Source organism: Watersipora subatra, chromosome 11, assembly GCF_963576615.1.
Source record: "Watersipora subatra chromosome 11, tzWatSuba1.1, whole genome shotgun sequence".
Taxonomy (NCBI): Eukaryota; Metazoa; Bryozoa; class Gymnolaemata; order Cheilostomatida; family Watersiporidae; genus Watersipora; species Watersipora subatra.
In genome coordinates this window covers 44,463,687-44,476,847 of record NC_088718.1, presented here as the reverse complement: position 1 = coordinate 44,476,847, position 13,161 = coordinate 44,463,687, and the positions used below count along the sequence as shown (strand labels likewise).

At 36.7% G+C, this 13,161-nt stretch overlaps 1 protein-coding gene across 3 annotated transcripts in view; it reads right to left on the bottom strand.

The window, feature by feature from the left end:
• LOC137408172 (protein-associating with the carboxyl-terminal domain of ezrin-like) overlaps positions 1 to 13,161 on the bottom strand; it is a 41,431-nt gene that overhangs the window by 12,904 nt on the left and 15,366 nt on the right. For 2 of the 3 annotated variants that reach the window (XM_068094571.1, XM_068094573.1), the window contains exons 4-10: positions 12,525 to 12,701; positions 10,548 to 10,632; positions 8,576 to 8,759; positions 6,799 to 6,941; positions 4,082 to 4,254; positions 3,503 to 3,667; positions 575 to 689 (exon numbers count right to left, since the gene is read on the bottom strand). In XM_068094571.1, coding sequence (XP_067950672.1) covers positions 575 to 689; positions 3,503 to 3,667; positions 4,082 to 4,254; positions 6,799 to 6,941; positions 8,576 to 8,759; positions 10,548 to 10,632; positions 12,525 to 12,701 — 1,042 coding nt within the window. The remainder of the gene's footprint in view (positions 1 to 574; positions 690 to 3,502; positions 3,668 to 4,081; positions 4,255 to 6,798; positions 6,942 to 8,575; positions 8,760 to 10,547; positions 10,633 to 12,524; positions 12,702 to 13,161) is intronic. The other variant, XM_068094572.1, reaches the window with a different exon arrangement.

Genomic DNA, 13,161 nt, shown 5'->3' with positions numbered 1-13,161 from the left:
TGTAGTAGTGCATATTTCCTTCCACACAAATACCACCAGGTTTTAGCTCACATCACTTGAAATCACCTCAAATTACTTCATACCATATAGGCCTACCCTCTTGACACAACACACACCTGTCATCTTATGCCATTCGCGCCAATAGATTTTATTTGTTACAGTGTAATTGAAGCTTTGAAAAGTAATAGTCTTACTTCACTGAAAGTGATAACAGTTGTACTGATTATTTAACCGGTGGCTAAGGTGAAAAAACTGAGAAAAAAAACATTTAGGGCTGCGACTAATCAATATTCTATTAACCTTTAAAACTCCTTAAAATATTCTACTAGACTTTCCATCAAGTATTTTGACAGATATTTCATTAAAAATCAAACTCTATTATTAATTATACTACTAATTATTAATCAACCTAATTTATTATAGGTTTTGATGTTATGGAAACCTTCAAATGTTCAATAGCTCCAAATTAGACGCATCCATTATCCTCTGCCTTAAGCTGCAATATACAGGTTGGAATAAGAGTACGATTTAGATTTCGTTGCTCTCGACTAACCTAGATCCTGATGGCTCTTACCTTGATGGCGCACTCTCGGTTCCCTGGGTTTTCGTAAAGGTCGCTTAGGCCTTCCTTTAGGTGGGTCCACCAACGCTGGCTCTGGTGGAACTTCCTCAGCTTTTGGGAGGAGAGGCTGCGTATGACAGAAACAAATATGCACCATAGTTACACCGCCATAGACATGTCTGAAGGATACATTTTTATGCTTTGAGAAGAGTACAAAACAATGGGGATATACATGTTGTAAAGTTGCTGGGTTGACGGTATCAGCGAGTGACTTAGGTAGGTAGATTTAATAAATCAATAGTGAAATATTGTAGGTTAAATGTTCCATGCTCACGGACCGGAAACTAGCCGCCGCGCATGGTCACCTTTTATTTCATATATAAAGTTATAACAAGCGAGTTTATACCAGACTCGCTAAAAAGTCCAAATGTTTTGTATAACAACAATCGCTAAAATCATTAGCGATTAGGATACTCAACACATGTATAATTCTTCCAGTAAAATGATTAGAGATTTGCTGAATGCTTTCAAAGCACTAATAACAGACACTGAAGGTAGGTTTACACCGATCTGTCTTCAGCCTGTCTCCATATTTTCGCCTTCCTCTTTCAAAGTAAAACGGTTTAAACTGACCGGCATTCATGGCAAGACAAAACGGCGTGCGCCGAGTTTTTACCTACAAACCTCCGTCTCAGTGAATGATTTTTCAAAAGTCAATTAAAGAAGGGCCCGAAGTTATAATGAGACCATGACCATAAATATGGCTGAGATAGATAAGCGAAACTGATTTGTGTAAAATGGCTATCTGGAGCGGGTGACGGAAGTTGAAGCATAGAAGGACCCTTGTGAAAAACTCAACGTTTGCCTCAAGCGGAAGCAAAGGCTAAAGAAGGATTCGGATGTAAAGCCTACTTCAGTTCAACTGTAGGCGGATCCGTTACCCTTTTACAGGTTCACGAGCCAAAGAGTAAAGGGGTGTGTGAAACACTAAAACCTTGAGATGCCGGTGTTTTTGGTGATGTGTGTCATAAACTGTCAACGTAAGCGGCAGCATCCACTGCATTAGCAGAGTGAGCGGGAGTGTTGGCATCTAAATGCATGAAATGAAAAGGTGTCTCATTTTGAGCATTTAAACACAGTTTGATGGCTGATCAGAGCTTGCTCTGCCAAAGCATTGATATCGACTCCGATGAAATCAATCCATACGATTGGTTTTCTCTTCAGTGTGGGTAGTTCTCACACATTATGTATTAATTTCAAGTATCTATTACACACAATATGAATGATGAAATCGATAACACTGTTTCTAAGGGAAGGTTTAGAAATGAGATATTTAGGGTGATAAAAGGTACCTTTCTTGGACGAGTCAGAGTATTCTGAAAAAGCCATTGGCTTACGGAAATAAATTTCTGGGTAAAGTCAAGCTTTGCTACCACAGCAACTGCAGCAGATGAACCGCATTGAATAGCAACTGCTCGGCTATTGACTGATGTGCAAGAAGAAATCGGAGTGCACATGCTAAGTGCACGTGTAGAGTTATTATCTACAGCGCAAGGTGTCTATGTTAGGCGATCAGCGTCTGTCACTAATCCCACAGCATCTAACTGTAAAAAGAGACCATTACAAGGCCGATAGCGCAAACGCACTTTTATGGCAGTTTCAGACTTTCTACCTTGAAGTGAAAAATATTGAAAAAATATTCGCAGATTATGCTATGCTATAAGCGTTTTTGAAAGCCTTTTGTGTTTTTTTTTGTGCAGACAAAACTTAGTTTGACAATGCGTCCGCAATGTGTTGCCGGTTCACCATTACGAAACAAACCTGTCGGCTTATGCCTGTAAATATTCAACCGACGCACAACTGATGGCAATTCTCATTGGTTAAGATATTTACGATTTTTGCATCGTCCAGTAGTGTTGTGTGTGTGTAGCCACCGAAAATATCTACTCTAAGTATCGGCGAAGCATTTTGTCGGTGTGTAACCAGCCCTTTTACCCGATGCCAATGATGTGCAATTGACATGGTGATTATACTCTATTGATGGCATGTGAACGAATGCAACAAAACATTGTTGCATTTTTTTTCAACAAGCATTTGTTTTACAACAAGCTTTTGGTTTTCTTGGCCTAAACCATTAAAATATTTATAAACATCTGTGAGCCTTTGGCTTTTGCTAATGCATTGCCACACATGCACTTATCCACAGACCCTACCCACCTCTCCACTGTACACAGGCCCTACCCAACTCCACTGTCCACAGACCCTACCCAACCCTCAAACCTCCACAGACCCCACCCAACTCTCCACTGCCCACAGACCCTACCCAACTCTCAAACCTCCACAGACCCCACCCAACTCTCCACTGTCCACAGACCCTACCCAACTCTCTACTGTCCACAGACCCTACCCAACTCTCCACTGTCAACAGACCCTACCCAACGCTCCACTGTCCACAGACCCTACCCAACTCTCCACTGTCCACAGACCCTACCTAACTCTCCACTATCATCGTCATGCATGATGATGTACCTCGATAAAAAGACAAGCAACAAATCTTTCCTAAAATCTTTGGGCTGAGTGATTAAAATTCAAACACCTCACGCATACCCTAATCACATAGCCTAGTAGATTCCGCAGCTCCCCTGTCTTATCTTATAAGTGGCTCATGCACAGTTTTTGAGCTTGTGTCTCAGAAGTTACACATACATTGAACACAGCATTTCGTAGCTGGTAACCTTATCAAAATGACACCATCAAGCGCGTTGACTAAGCCACGCTTTAACAAAACCGCTGTTACAAACACAGCCTAGTATTAGTACCTAGTCAGAATCTATGAAAAGGCTCTCCATCAGTGAAGCCAAAAGTAGAGAGCAAACAACTCTTGCACACTGAACATACTATAGGAAGGAAAGGAAAGAACTATAGGACCCAACAACCAACCTCATCAGGCTCAACAGAAGTCTTGACTTTGCCAGCAGACACAAACATTTCCTGCCTTTCAGTACCAATGACCACCTCTCCGCCGAGGACAGGTACTAGGTCTGCGAGGGCCCGTAATGAGAGTGCAACTATGCTGTCATCAATGTCATGCAGACCTTGCAGTACCTAGTTAATGACAGACCTTTGAATTATCTCTGTGAATTACTCTTTATGAGAGTAACTTTACAATATATTACTTCTCAGTGCAGAAAAGTCTTGCATGATATACAGAGTTCATATGTTATGTTAACACAATAAATATGTTATTTTAACACAGCAACTATGTTAACACAGTAACTATGTTATGTTAATAAAGGAGCTATGTTATGTTACCACAACATATATGTTATTTTACCACATCAAATATGTCATATTAACACTGTACATATACACAGCGAATATGGTAAATACACAGTGTAGGTCATGGATATACAAGAGAGAACAAGTCATGTATATATAATGTATATAAATAGTGCATAATACATAGAGAATGTATGAAATATGAACACTGCGCACATGGCGAACATGATTAAATCCTACCATAGGCATGACATAATGCTCCAAGTCTGTCACATCCAAAAGAGAACAATAAGTTCCAAAGTGGCGCAGCAGTAATATCCTGACATTGTGTTCCCTCACAGTGAAAAGCTTGTATAGCACAGGAGCAACATATTTGGAAAACAAGGGAGGTGACAGGAGCCCTTCCGCTTCATCTAGACGTTACAGAGAAACGCAAGTCAAGGTTCATCAAAGTGTATCTAAAACTTCATCTGACTCGTGTAGCTAGTAATGATATCACTGATGGACTGGAGGTAGAAAAATGGCGCAGAGACAGGTAATCCTTTAGTTTAAAAAGACAGAATGTGTGTGGCTCAATATAACTTTATAAATTACTAGAGCACAGGCTAAATGAGAGCTTATATACCTGCACATAAGCTAAATGTAACCTTGTCTACCTGCACACAGGCTAAATGCAAACTTGTTTATTAAAATGTGACTATACCTAAGCGTGAACTTTACCTAAATGTGAGAATATCTACCCAGACACTGGATGCGTGAGACTGTCGCTACCTGCGCACAGACTCAATTGAACTGTATCTACCTGCGCACTGGATAAATGGGACTATATCTACCTGCACACTGGATAAATGGGATTATATCTACCTGCATGCAGTATAAATGGGACTATATCTACCTGTACATCAGATAGGTGGGACTATATCTACCTGCACACTGGATGAATGGGACTATATCTACCTGCACAGAGACTAATATGTTCCACAGGTACACACACACGCGCGCACACACGCGCGCGCACACACATACACTCATGTAATAATAATGCCTACCAACTGAAGTTGCATGGAGAATGAGTGTTAATTAATGAGAGTGAGAAAGGACATCAGTGCACAATGACAGGCGCTAGGCCTGAGATGGTGGCAGACGAAGGGACATTATTACCGGCACATTCAACAAATCACTGACAGTTTTCCACTCTGAATAACTTATTAAAGAAACACAGTTACGCACATAAACTGAGCTTCAATAATGGAAAAATTTCATCCGGAAAATAAGGCTGTCAACTTATTGTAGGGCTCTCCGGTGTCTACTGTATGCTAGACAGTCTTCCTATAGCCAAAGCCATTACAAGTACGGTTGACTTTGGCACAAACAAGCGACAAGTTTTCCTTATGGGGCGCTAAAAGAAAAAATTTCATACAAAGAAGAACAAAACTCAGCTGTCTCGCGCCAAAAGGAAATTATCATGGGACATCAAGCAAAAGTTGATATTAAGCCTTATTTGACTTAGCATATATAATATATATATATATGAATAATGTATATATTATATATATCATATATAGACGTTACATATTAAATGTAATATCTATATAATATATATTATTTATAATAATATATATCATATTATATACTAGAAATTCCACTGTCATACAGCCCACGACCAAAGTGATATTGGAAAAAAAGGGGTACTGATGGTTGAGAAATGCAATATTAACAGTCAAATAGGATAACAGCAATGGTAGCTGTAATGCACTGGGTGTGGGTGTTATTATATACAACAAATAGCAATAATGAAAGGAAATGATTATATGTTTATATCTCTCCTGCAAAAAGAGAAATGCAATATTGGCCAATACTAGAAGTAAAATGCACTGATATTATTAGAATAACCAATATTATTAATATAGTAATAATATAAAACCAATGCACAATTTTGTTTACATTTCAAAACGTTATAGCTATCAATATCACAAAGTTGTGATATTTATATAGATTTTTAGAAAATCTGTACTATGTAGTCATTGTTCTGTAGTCATCCAAACTTATAATTAATTATTGTAATAATCTCATTAGAACCATTAGAAAAAATATCATCGTCATTCCCTTTACTTACACTGCGTTAGAATTTTAGAAAATCTGTACTACGTAGTCATTGTTCTGTAGTCATCCAAACTTATAATTAATTATTGTAATAATCTCATAAGAAAATGAAAAAATTGAAATCGGCAAAAATGAAACGATTTCTGTACTCCTATGTTAATTGCCGAAACCTTCGGCAATTCGACAATGCTATAGACTGGTGAAAAGTGCACGTTATTTTTTCGCGAAATGCGCATGACTTGATCGTTCTATTATCTGTCGACTGCCGTTTCAATTTCCGGTCCTAACTTTGATTAAACCAAGCTTTTCAAGCGTTTTGTGACGATTTTCGTCCTAATAAATCTGTCTATTTGTGTAAAATCTGATCAGATGGGTAAGTTTTAAGAGAATTTTGATAATTTACAAAGACTTGGTAACATATTTAAATAGGCCTATATGTGTTTTGTATTGTTATTATACTTCAACTAATCTACAAAACGATGGTCAAATTTGTTGATGAAATTTTCAAACAAGGGTTCGTCTCATCGTTGATGAATAATTTTCGTAAGTTGTGTGCACATGCATTTATCATAAAAACTCCCTAACTGCGCATCCGCTCATTTGGTCGTGGGACAATATACATAATATATTTATTAATAATATATAACCTTATATTTATAATACATAACATTATAAATGTAAGGTTAAAGTATCACACACCTCGTACACCATCTCAAAGATTCACTGGCTAGAATAAGCAGGCAAATGATTATAGTCGCAATATAAACCATATATGAAAAAGTATCAATAAGAGATGGACAGCTACAAACAACTCAGTGAGCAGTAACTGCCGAATGACTTATGAGCGAACATACCGGAGAGCTTGGGGGTGAGCAGGACGGGAATAACATATGCGCACGCCTCCTCATTTTCCACTACAAACCGTTTAAGCAGAGGCTTGACTAAGACCTTTGCTATGACTTCCTCGGGGAGCTCTCTGAGGCGCCCTACCAGTGAGCTATAAAAGGAAACAGGCAATAGTTTTCTGCTAGTCTGGTTAGACGTACAGATACAGTGACGGCAAACTAGTTTAGACGCAACTGTTTAAAAGGCAAAATCAGACCACATTTGTTATCTCAATATATTTGTTGTCTCCCATTCAAATACTATGTATATTTATATATCAATAGGATGCTTAGACTCTGAGCAACCCAAACTAATCTAGCTTTCAAAAATTTAATCTCCTCTCCATTTAGAGAGCAGTTTTCTTATAACTCAAATGCTAAGAGGATTACCAAAGTTACTCGCTGGATAATGAGCCTACCAAATACTAAAACAAATTTCCTTGACCCAACGACTATTTGCAGGGACACCATATTACAAAAAGTTGTTCAAATCGCTAGAACAAATACCATTAGGGAGTTTTATTCACATGTTTTTTATTACAAGTGCAACAATTGGTGATACTTGTAGATATGCTCCCTTAAATGGAGTCAAACTTGATCAAACATGATAAAATTAACCACACTAAATTATTACTAATATAAGGAATCAGAATATATATAGTTTTAGGAATTAATTTGTAAAACTTGAAAGTTATTCAAGTCAAAAGCAGAAGAACCATGCATTGCTGATTGTGTGCCACAAACATTTTGTCCGACACTCAGTGTTGACTGCAAACTTAAATGATAAGAGTAAAAAAAGGAATAAGATTAATTAATCCGATTAAGAACAGAGCTGAGCTCAAGAAGGATCTATTCGCCCTGAAAGCATTGGAGAGATTCTATTGTTAATGACTCAATCGCCTAACTGATATCTCATCGCTACCTTACACCCCCACCTTATATCAACCTGTTATCAAATAAAAGTTCATCTGCTGTGGGTAGCTAATTACATATAACTATTCTATGGTTTGTCACAGCTTTGTGTGTAAATATTCCAATAGACATAACCCTAACATGATGATAGTATATATTCTAGTACATATAGCCCTAGTACAACCCTAACATTATGATAGTATATATTCTAGTACATATAGCCCTAGTACAACCCTAACATGATGATAGTATATATTCTAGTACATATAGCCCTAGTACAACCCTAACATTATGATAGTATATATTCTAGTACATATAGCCTTAGTACAACCCTAACATTATGATAGTATATATTCTAGTACATATAGCCTTAGTACAACCCTAACATTATGATAGTATATATTCTAGTACATATAGCCCTAGTACAACCCTAGCATTATGATAGTGTATACTCTAGTACACATAGCCCTAGTACAACCCTAACATGATGATAGGTATGATATATATTCTAGTACATATAGCCCTAGTACAACCCTAGCATGATGATAGGTATGGTATATATTCTAGTACATATAGCCTTAGTATAACCCTAACATGATGATAGTATATATTCTAGTACACATAGCCCTAGTATAACCCTAACATGATGATAGTATATATTCTAGTACATATAGCCCTAGTACAACCCTAACATTATGATAGTATATATTCTAGTACACATAGCCCTAGTATAACCCTAACATGATGATAGGTATGGTATATATTCTAGTACATATAGCTCAAGCGTAACTCTAGCAGGTTAATATCTATAAAAGTGAAGAAAGAGAAACTGTACCTAAAGAATTTAGTTCTCTCCTTGGTGGTCTTGACAGCGATGTCTTCAATAAACTGGAGAGTAGTTACAAGAGGATTTGAAAGTAGAGGCTGGGCAATAACCTCAGCAGCTGTTGGCACTTGGCTAGGGTCAGTAGACTGCATGGCATCTATTATGTCAGTGAACTGTGTCAATAAGTCTTCCTCTACAGAAACAACCGAACTGATTTATCCTCTCCAGTCACTTATAGCAAGCAATATACATGTAGTTGAAGACTATGATTATTCCTACAACCTAAACTATAAAAGGATACAAATTTTACACATCTATTATTACCATTTTTCCAATATATCTAGCTTTTAAATTTATCATAGCCTACTGGATGCTCGGTATTAGGCTCTTTAAATGTGTACACAACTCCTGGTCATGTGAGTAACACATTTGAGCTCTGTTCTATAGTGCTACTTTTGTATAACAGAGTAGAGTTGAATGTATATCAGATGACCTCTTATACAACAGAGTAGAGTTGTATCAGATGACCTCTTATACAACAGAGTAGAGTTGTATCAGATGACTTCTTATACAACAGAGTAGAGTTGTATCAGATGACCTGTTATACAACAGAGTAGAGTTGTATCAGATGACCTCTTATACAACAGAGAAAAGTTATATCAGATGACCTCTTATACAACAGAGTAGAGTTGTATCAGATGATCTCTTATACAACAGAGTAGAGTTGTATCAGATGACCTCTTATACAACAGAGTAGAGTTGTATCAGATGACCTCTTATACAACAGAGTAGAGTTGTATCAGATGACTTCTTATACAACAGAGTAGAATTGTATCAGATGACCTCTTATACAACAGAGTAAAGTTGTATCAGATGACTTCTTATACAACAGAGTAGAGTTATATCAGATGACCTCTTATACAACAGAGTAGAGTTGTATCAGATGACCTCTTATACAACAGAGTAGAGTTATATCAGATGACCTCTTATACAACAGAGTAGAGTTGTATCAGATGACCTCTTATACAACAGAGAAAAGTTATATCAGATGACCTCTTATACAACAGAGTAGAGTTGTATCAGATGATCTCTTATACAACAGAGTAGAGTTGTATCAGATGACCTCTTATACAACAGAGTAGAGTTGTATCAGATGACCTCTTATACAACAGAGTAGAGTTGTATCAGATGACTTCTTACACAACAGAGTAGAATTGTATCAGATGACCTCTTATACAACAGAGTAAAGTTGTATCAGATGACTTCTTATACAACAGAGTAGAGTTATATCAGATGACCTCTTATACAACAGAGTAGAGTTGTATCAGATGACCTCTTATACAACAGAGTAGAGTTATATCAGATGACCTCTTATACAACAGAGTAGAGTTGTATCAGATGACCTCTTATACAACAGAGAAAAGTTATATCAGATGACCTCTTATACAACAGAGTAGAGTTGTATCAGATGATCTCTTATACAACAGAGTAGAGTTGTATCAGATGACCTCTTATACAACAGAGTAGAGTTGTATCAGATGACCTCTTATACAACAGAGTAGAGTTGTATCAGATGACTTCTTATACAACAGAGTAGAATTGTATCAGATGACCTCTTATACAACAGAGTAAAGTTGTATCAGATGACTTCTTATACAACAGAGTAGAGTTATATCAGATGACCTCTTATACAACAGAGTAGAGTTGTATCAGATGACCTCTTATACAACAGAGTAGAGTTATATCAGATGACCTCTTATACAACAGAGTAGAGTTGTATCAGATGACCTCTTATACAACAGAGTAGAGTTGTATCAGATGACCTCTTATACAACAGAGTAGAGTTGTATCAGATGAACTCTTGCATAACAGAGTAAAGTAAGCAAGCAAACAAACTCATAATGCATGAAGTTATAAGTGAATCACACAATTTTTGTCACTGAAGACAAAAAATATTGCTGAAAGAAACAAAAAAGCTCACCGAAATCTCCGAGGTGATCGAGGAGAACCTCACATACCCTCCCAAGCCCATTGATGTCACGACAGTGAGATGGTGGAAGTGTCTGCTGCAAACAAAAGCCACATGCATTTTTGCAGAATATTAGAATGCCTTCTAACATCAAAAGGTTTGATAAAAGCGTCTCATTCAGTACAAATGTTAGCATCAACCAGTGAGTAACAACTACGTCTTAGCGATAAAAAACAGACATTTAGACAAGTTTTTATCTTGCGTTTGATTACTCGAACATGATCTAGCAGAGATTTATGTCCCCCTACTCCACTTTATTTATAAACATTTAATGGTGGCCAATGACCACATACCCTTCATGTATTGAAAAAAACTTACAGGACAGAAAAAATCAATTAAGGTGGCAGTAATGTAGTCATAAACAGTTTGTTACTAATTTGGGGCACACTAACGCCTCCATTGCCTTCTTAAGCCACTCCTACATCGACCAGCCTCACTTTACAACCTTGGAGGTATTTGAAATCAATGTTGCGGCTGTGTCAAGGTCTTGCCATAACATTTGTTGTGAAATTATTTTGCTTGTTTTTTATATATACACGCTAAACTACAATCTTTTACAGCTTCAAAAAAACTTACGCTGCGATGTTTACAATTGTGCTTTCGGCCAGCTACATCTTGAGCTCTGCATGACAATGTTTATACAGCCTCATTTCCAAGGAAGGCAAAGAAACTGAAGGTTCAAGAATTGGCATAAAACAGACCTCAAATGTTACAATATCTTATAATATATACACCTGTGCCCTTATAAAAACAGATATTCAAACTATGACAACTAGAGTTTTAAGTTATGGCGATTTTAATCTTGAAACTTCCTGGCAGTCAGATCACCTCAAACATCATAAAAAATCACAAATAATAGAAAATACTGTTACTTTCTGATAAATCTATTAAGGTTTTGTGTAATTTCATCTATAAACATTGTTAAGTATGATATTATGAAAGTTCCATTGAAATTAGGATTTTATAATTCACTAGGATATGAAACAAAAGCTCTTCAGAAACTTTATATCCATTAATGATTGAAAACTAGGAACTCGTACAGCAAAATATTTCGTTAAAAGTTTCCAAATCTCATATTAGCCGATATCTGAAAACAGGCTATTGCAGAACTGGGTAGTCATGGCGTTCAACTCTCTGCGTACTGCCAAGCGTGTACTGCCAAGCGTGTAGTACAGCTCAGCACAGTCTTAGCGTATGACCATGAGCTGGATGTAGCTTTACTTATCTTTGTACAAAACGTTTCTGATTAGTGAGTAGTTAATTATCCAACCGTAACTGGACTTAAATGAAAGGAAACAATCATCCGCTAAGTCAAAAGAAAATATGTTTCCAACCAATCGCAAGCTTAGTTTTGCTTTGCGAAAATGTTTTTGTTGCAATTACTCCTCCGCAATGATCAGTTGTATCAGTCTTTACAGCTAAGGAAGTTCCCTAATTGTAGATCAATGGACTTCTGATGATTATGTATTGAACAATAGTACTACTGAGACCGACTATTTAATTTTTAGCAGTAATAATAATAATGCCGCAGACTGTAATAATATTGATAACTCGTCCGGCTCTGAAACGCTCATGGTTGTAGCGAACACGGCAAAAGGTATCCAAGCAAATTCTGCAATACATTTATGGCATTTTTATAGCATCAGCTGGTGTAAAATTTTATGCTGATTAATTTGGTGTCAAACATTTTCTTATGGTTCAAAAGTTATATGTCAAATATTAGATTTTATTGAATAATTAGTCACGTAAACAAATAATTTAATATAACTAAATTGTGTTTGGTAAATAAATTAATCTGGTAGCAAAAGAGTCAAGTTATATCGGCATATTATATAACAAAAGCTGACAAGTTATATCGGCATATTATATAACAAAAGAGTCAAGTTATAATCTGGCATATTATAACAAAAGCTGACAAGTTATATCTACCTTGGTGCTCCTCTGGCCTGTGTAGATGTTGGAGTCGCGCAGAACATGAATGAGAGATATATAATCGGAAGTATTGGCAGCCTGCTTCCTGGCGCAATCAAGTCTAGCGAGCTTCCAACTGCCATCTGGCGTTACGTATATCGACTCCAAACTTATGTTGTTGTGGCTGAAGCCTGCCTGTTAACACACACTTGTAATAATAGCTCCTGCTGTCAAGTGTCACAACATTGCAGCAATCCTATGAATATACCCATTAATGTGAAATGAATGTGTGTATAAAAACAGGCAATAGCGGACACTTGTGATTATAACACAGCCACACCTTGATGTGCCATGTTAATCTGTTCCAACTTTTGCTTTATATGTTGACATTTTTTTTAGAAAAATAAATTTTTATTATTTAACTCAATTGACAGCTTAACAATTTAATCATAGTATTTAACATTGAAATAAATGAGCCATAAGATGAACTATGTACAAAAATGTTATAATACTGAAATTTTACGTATAAAACCAACAAATAAGTAATGAATTGCGAAGTATTGAGTAATACCCACTTCACATTCATGTTGAAGACTGGCGATATACAGGAAACAGACGGTGTGAAGACAGAAATCTCAAGATAGTTTATCTCAAG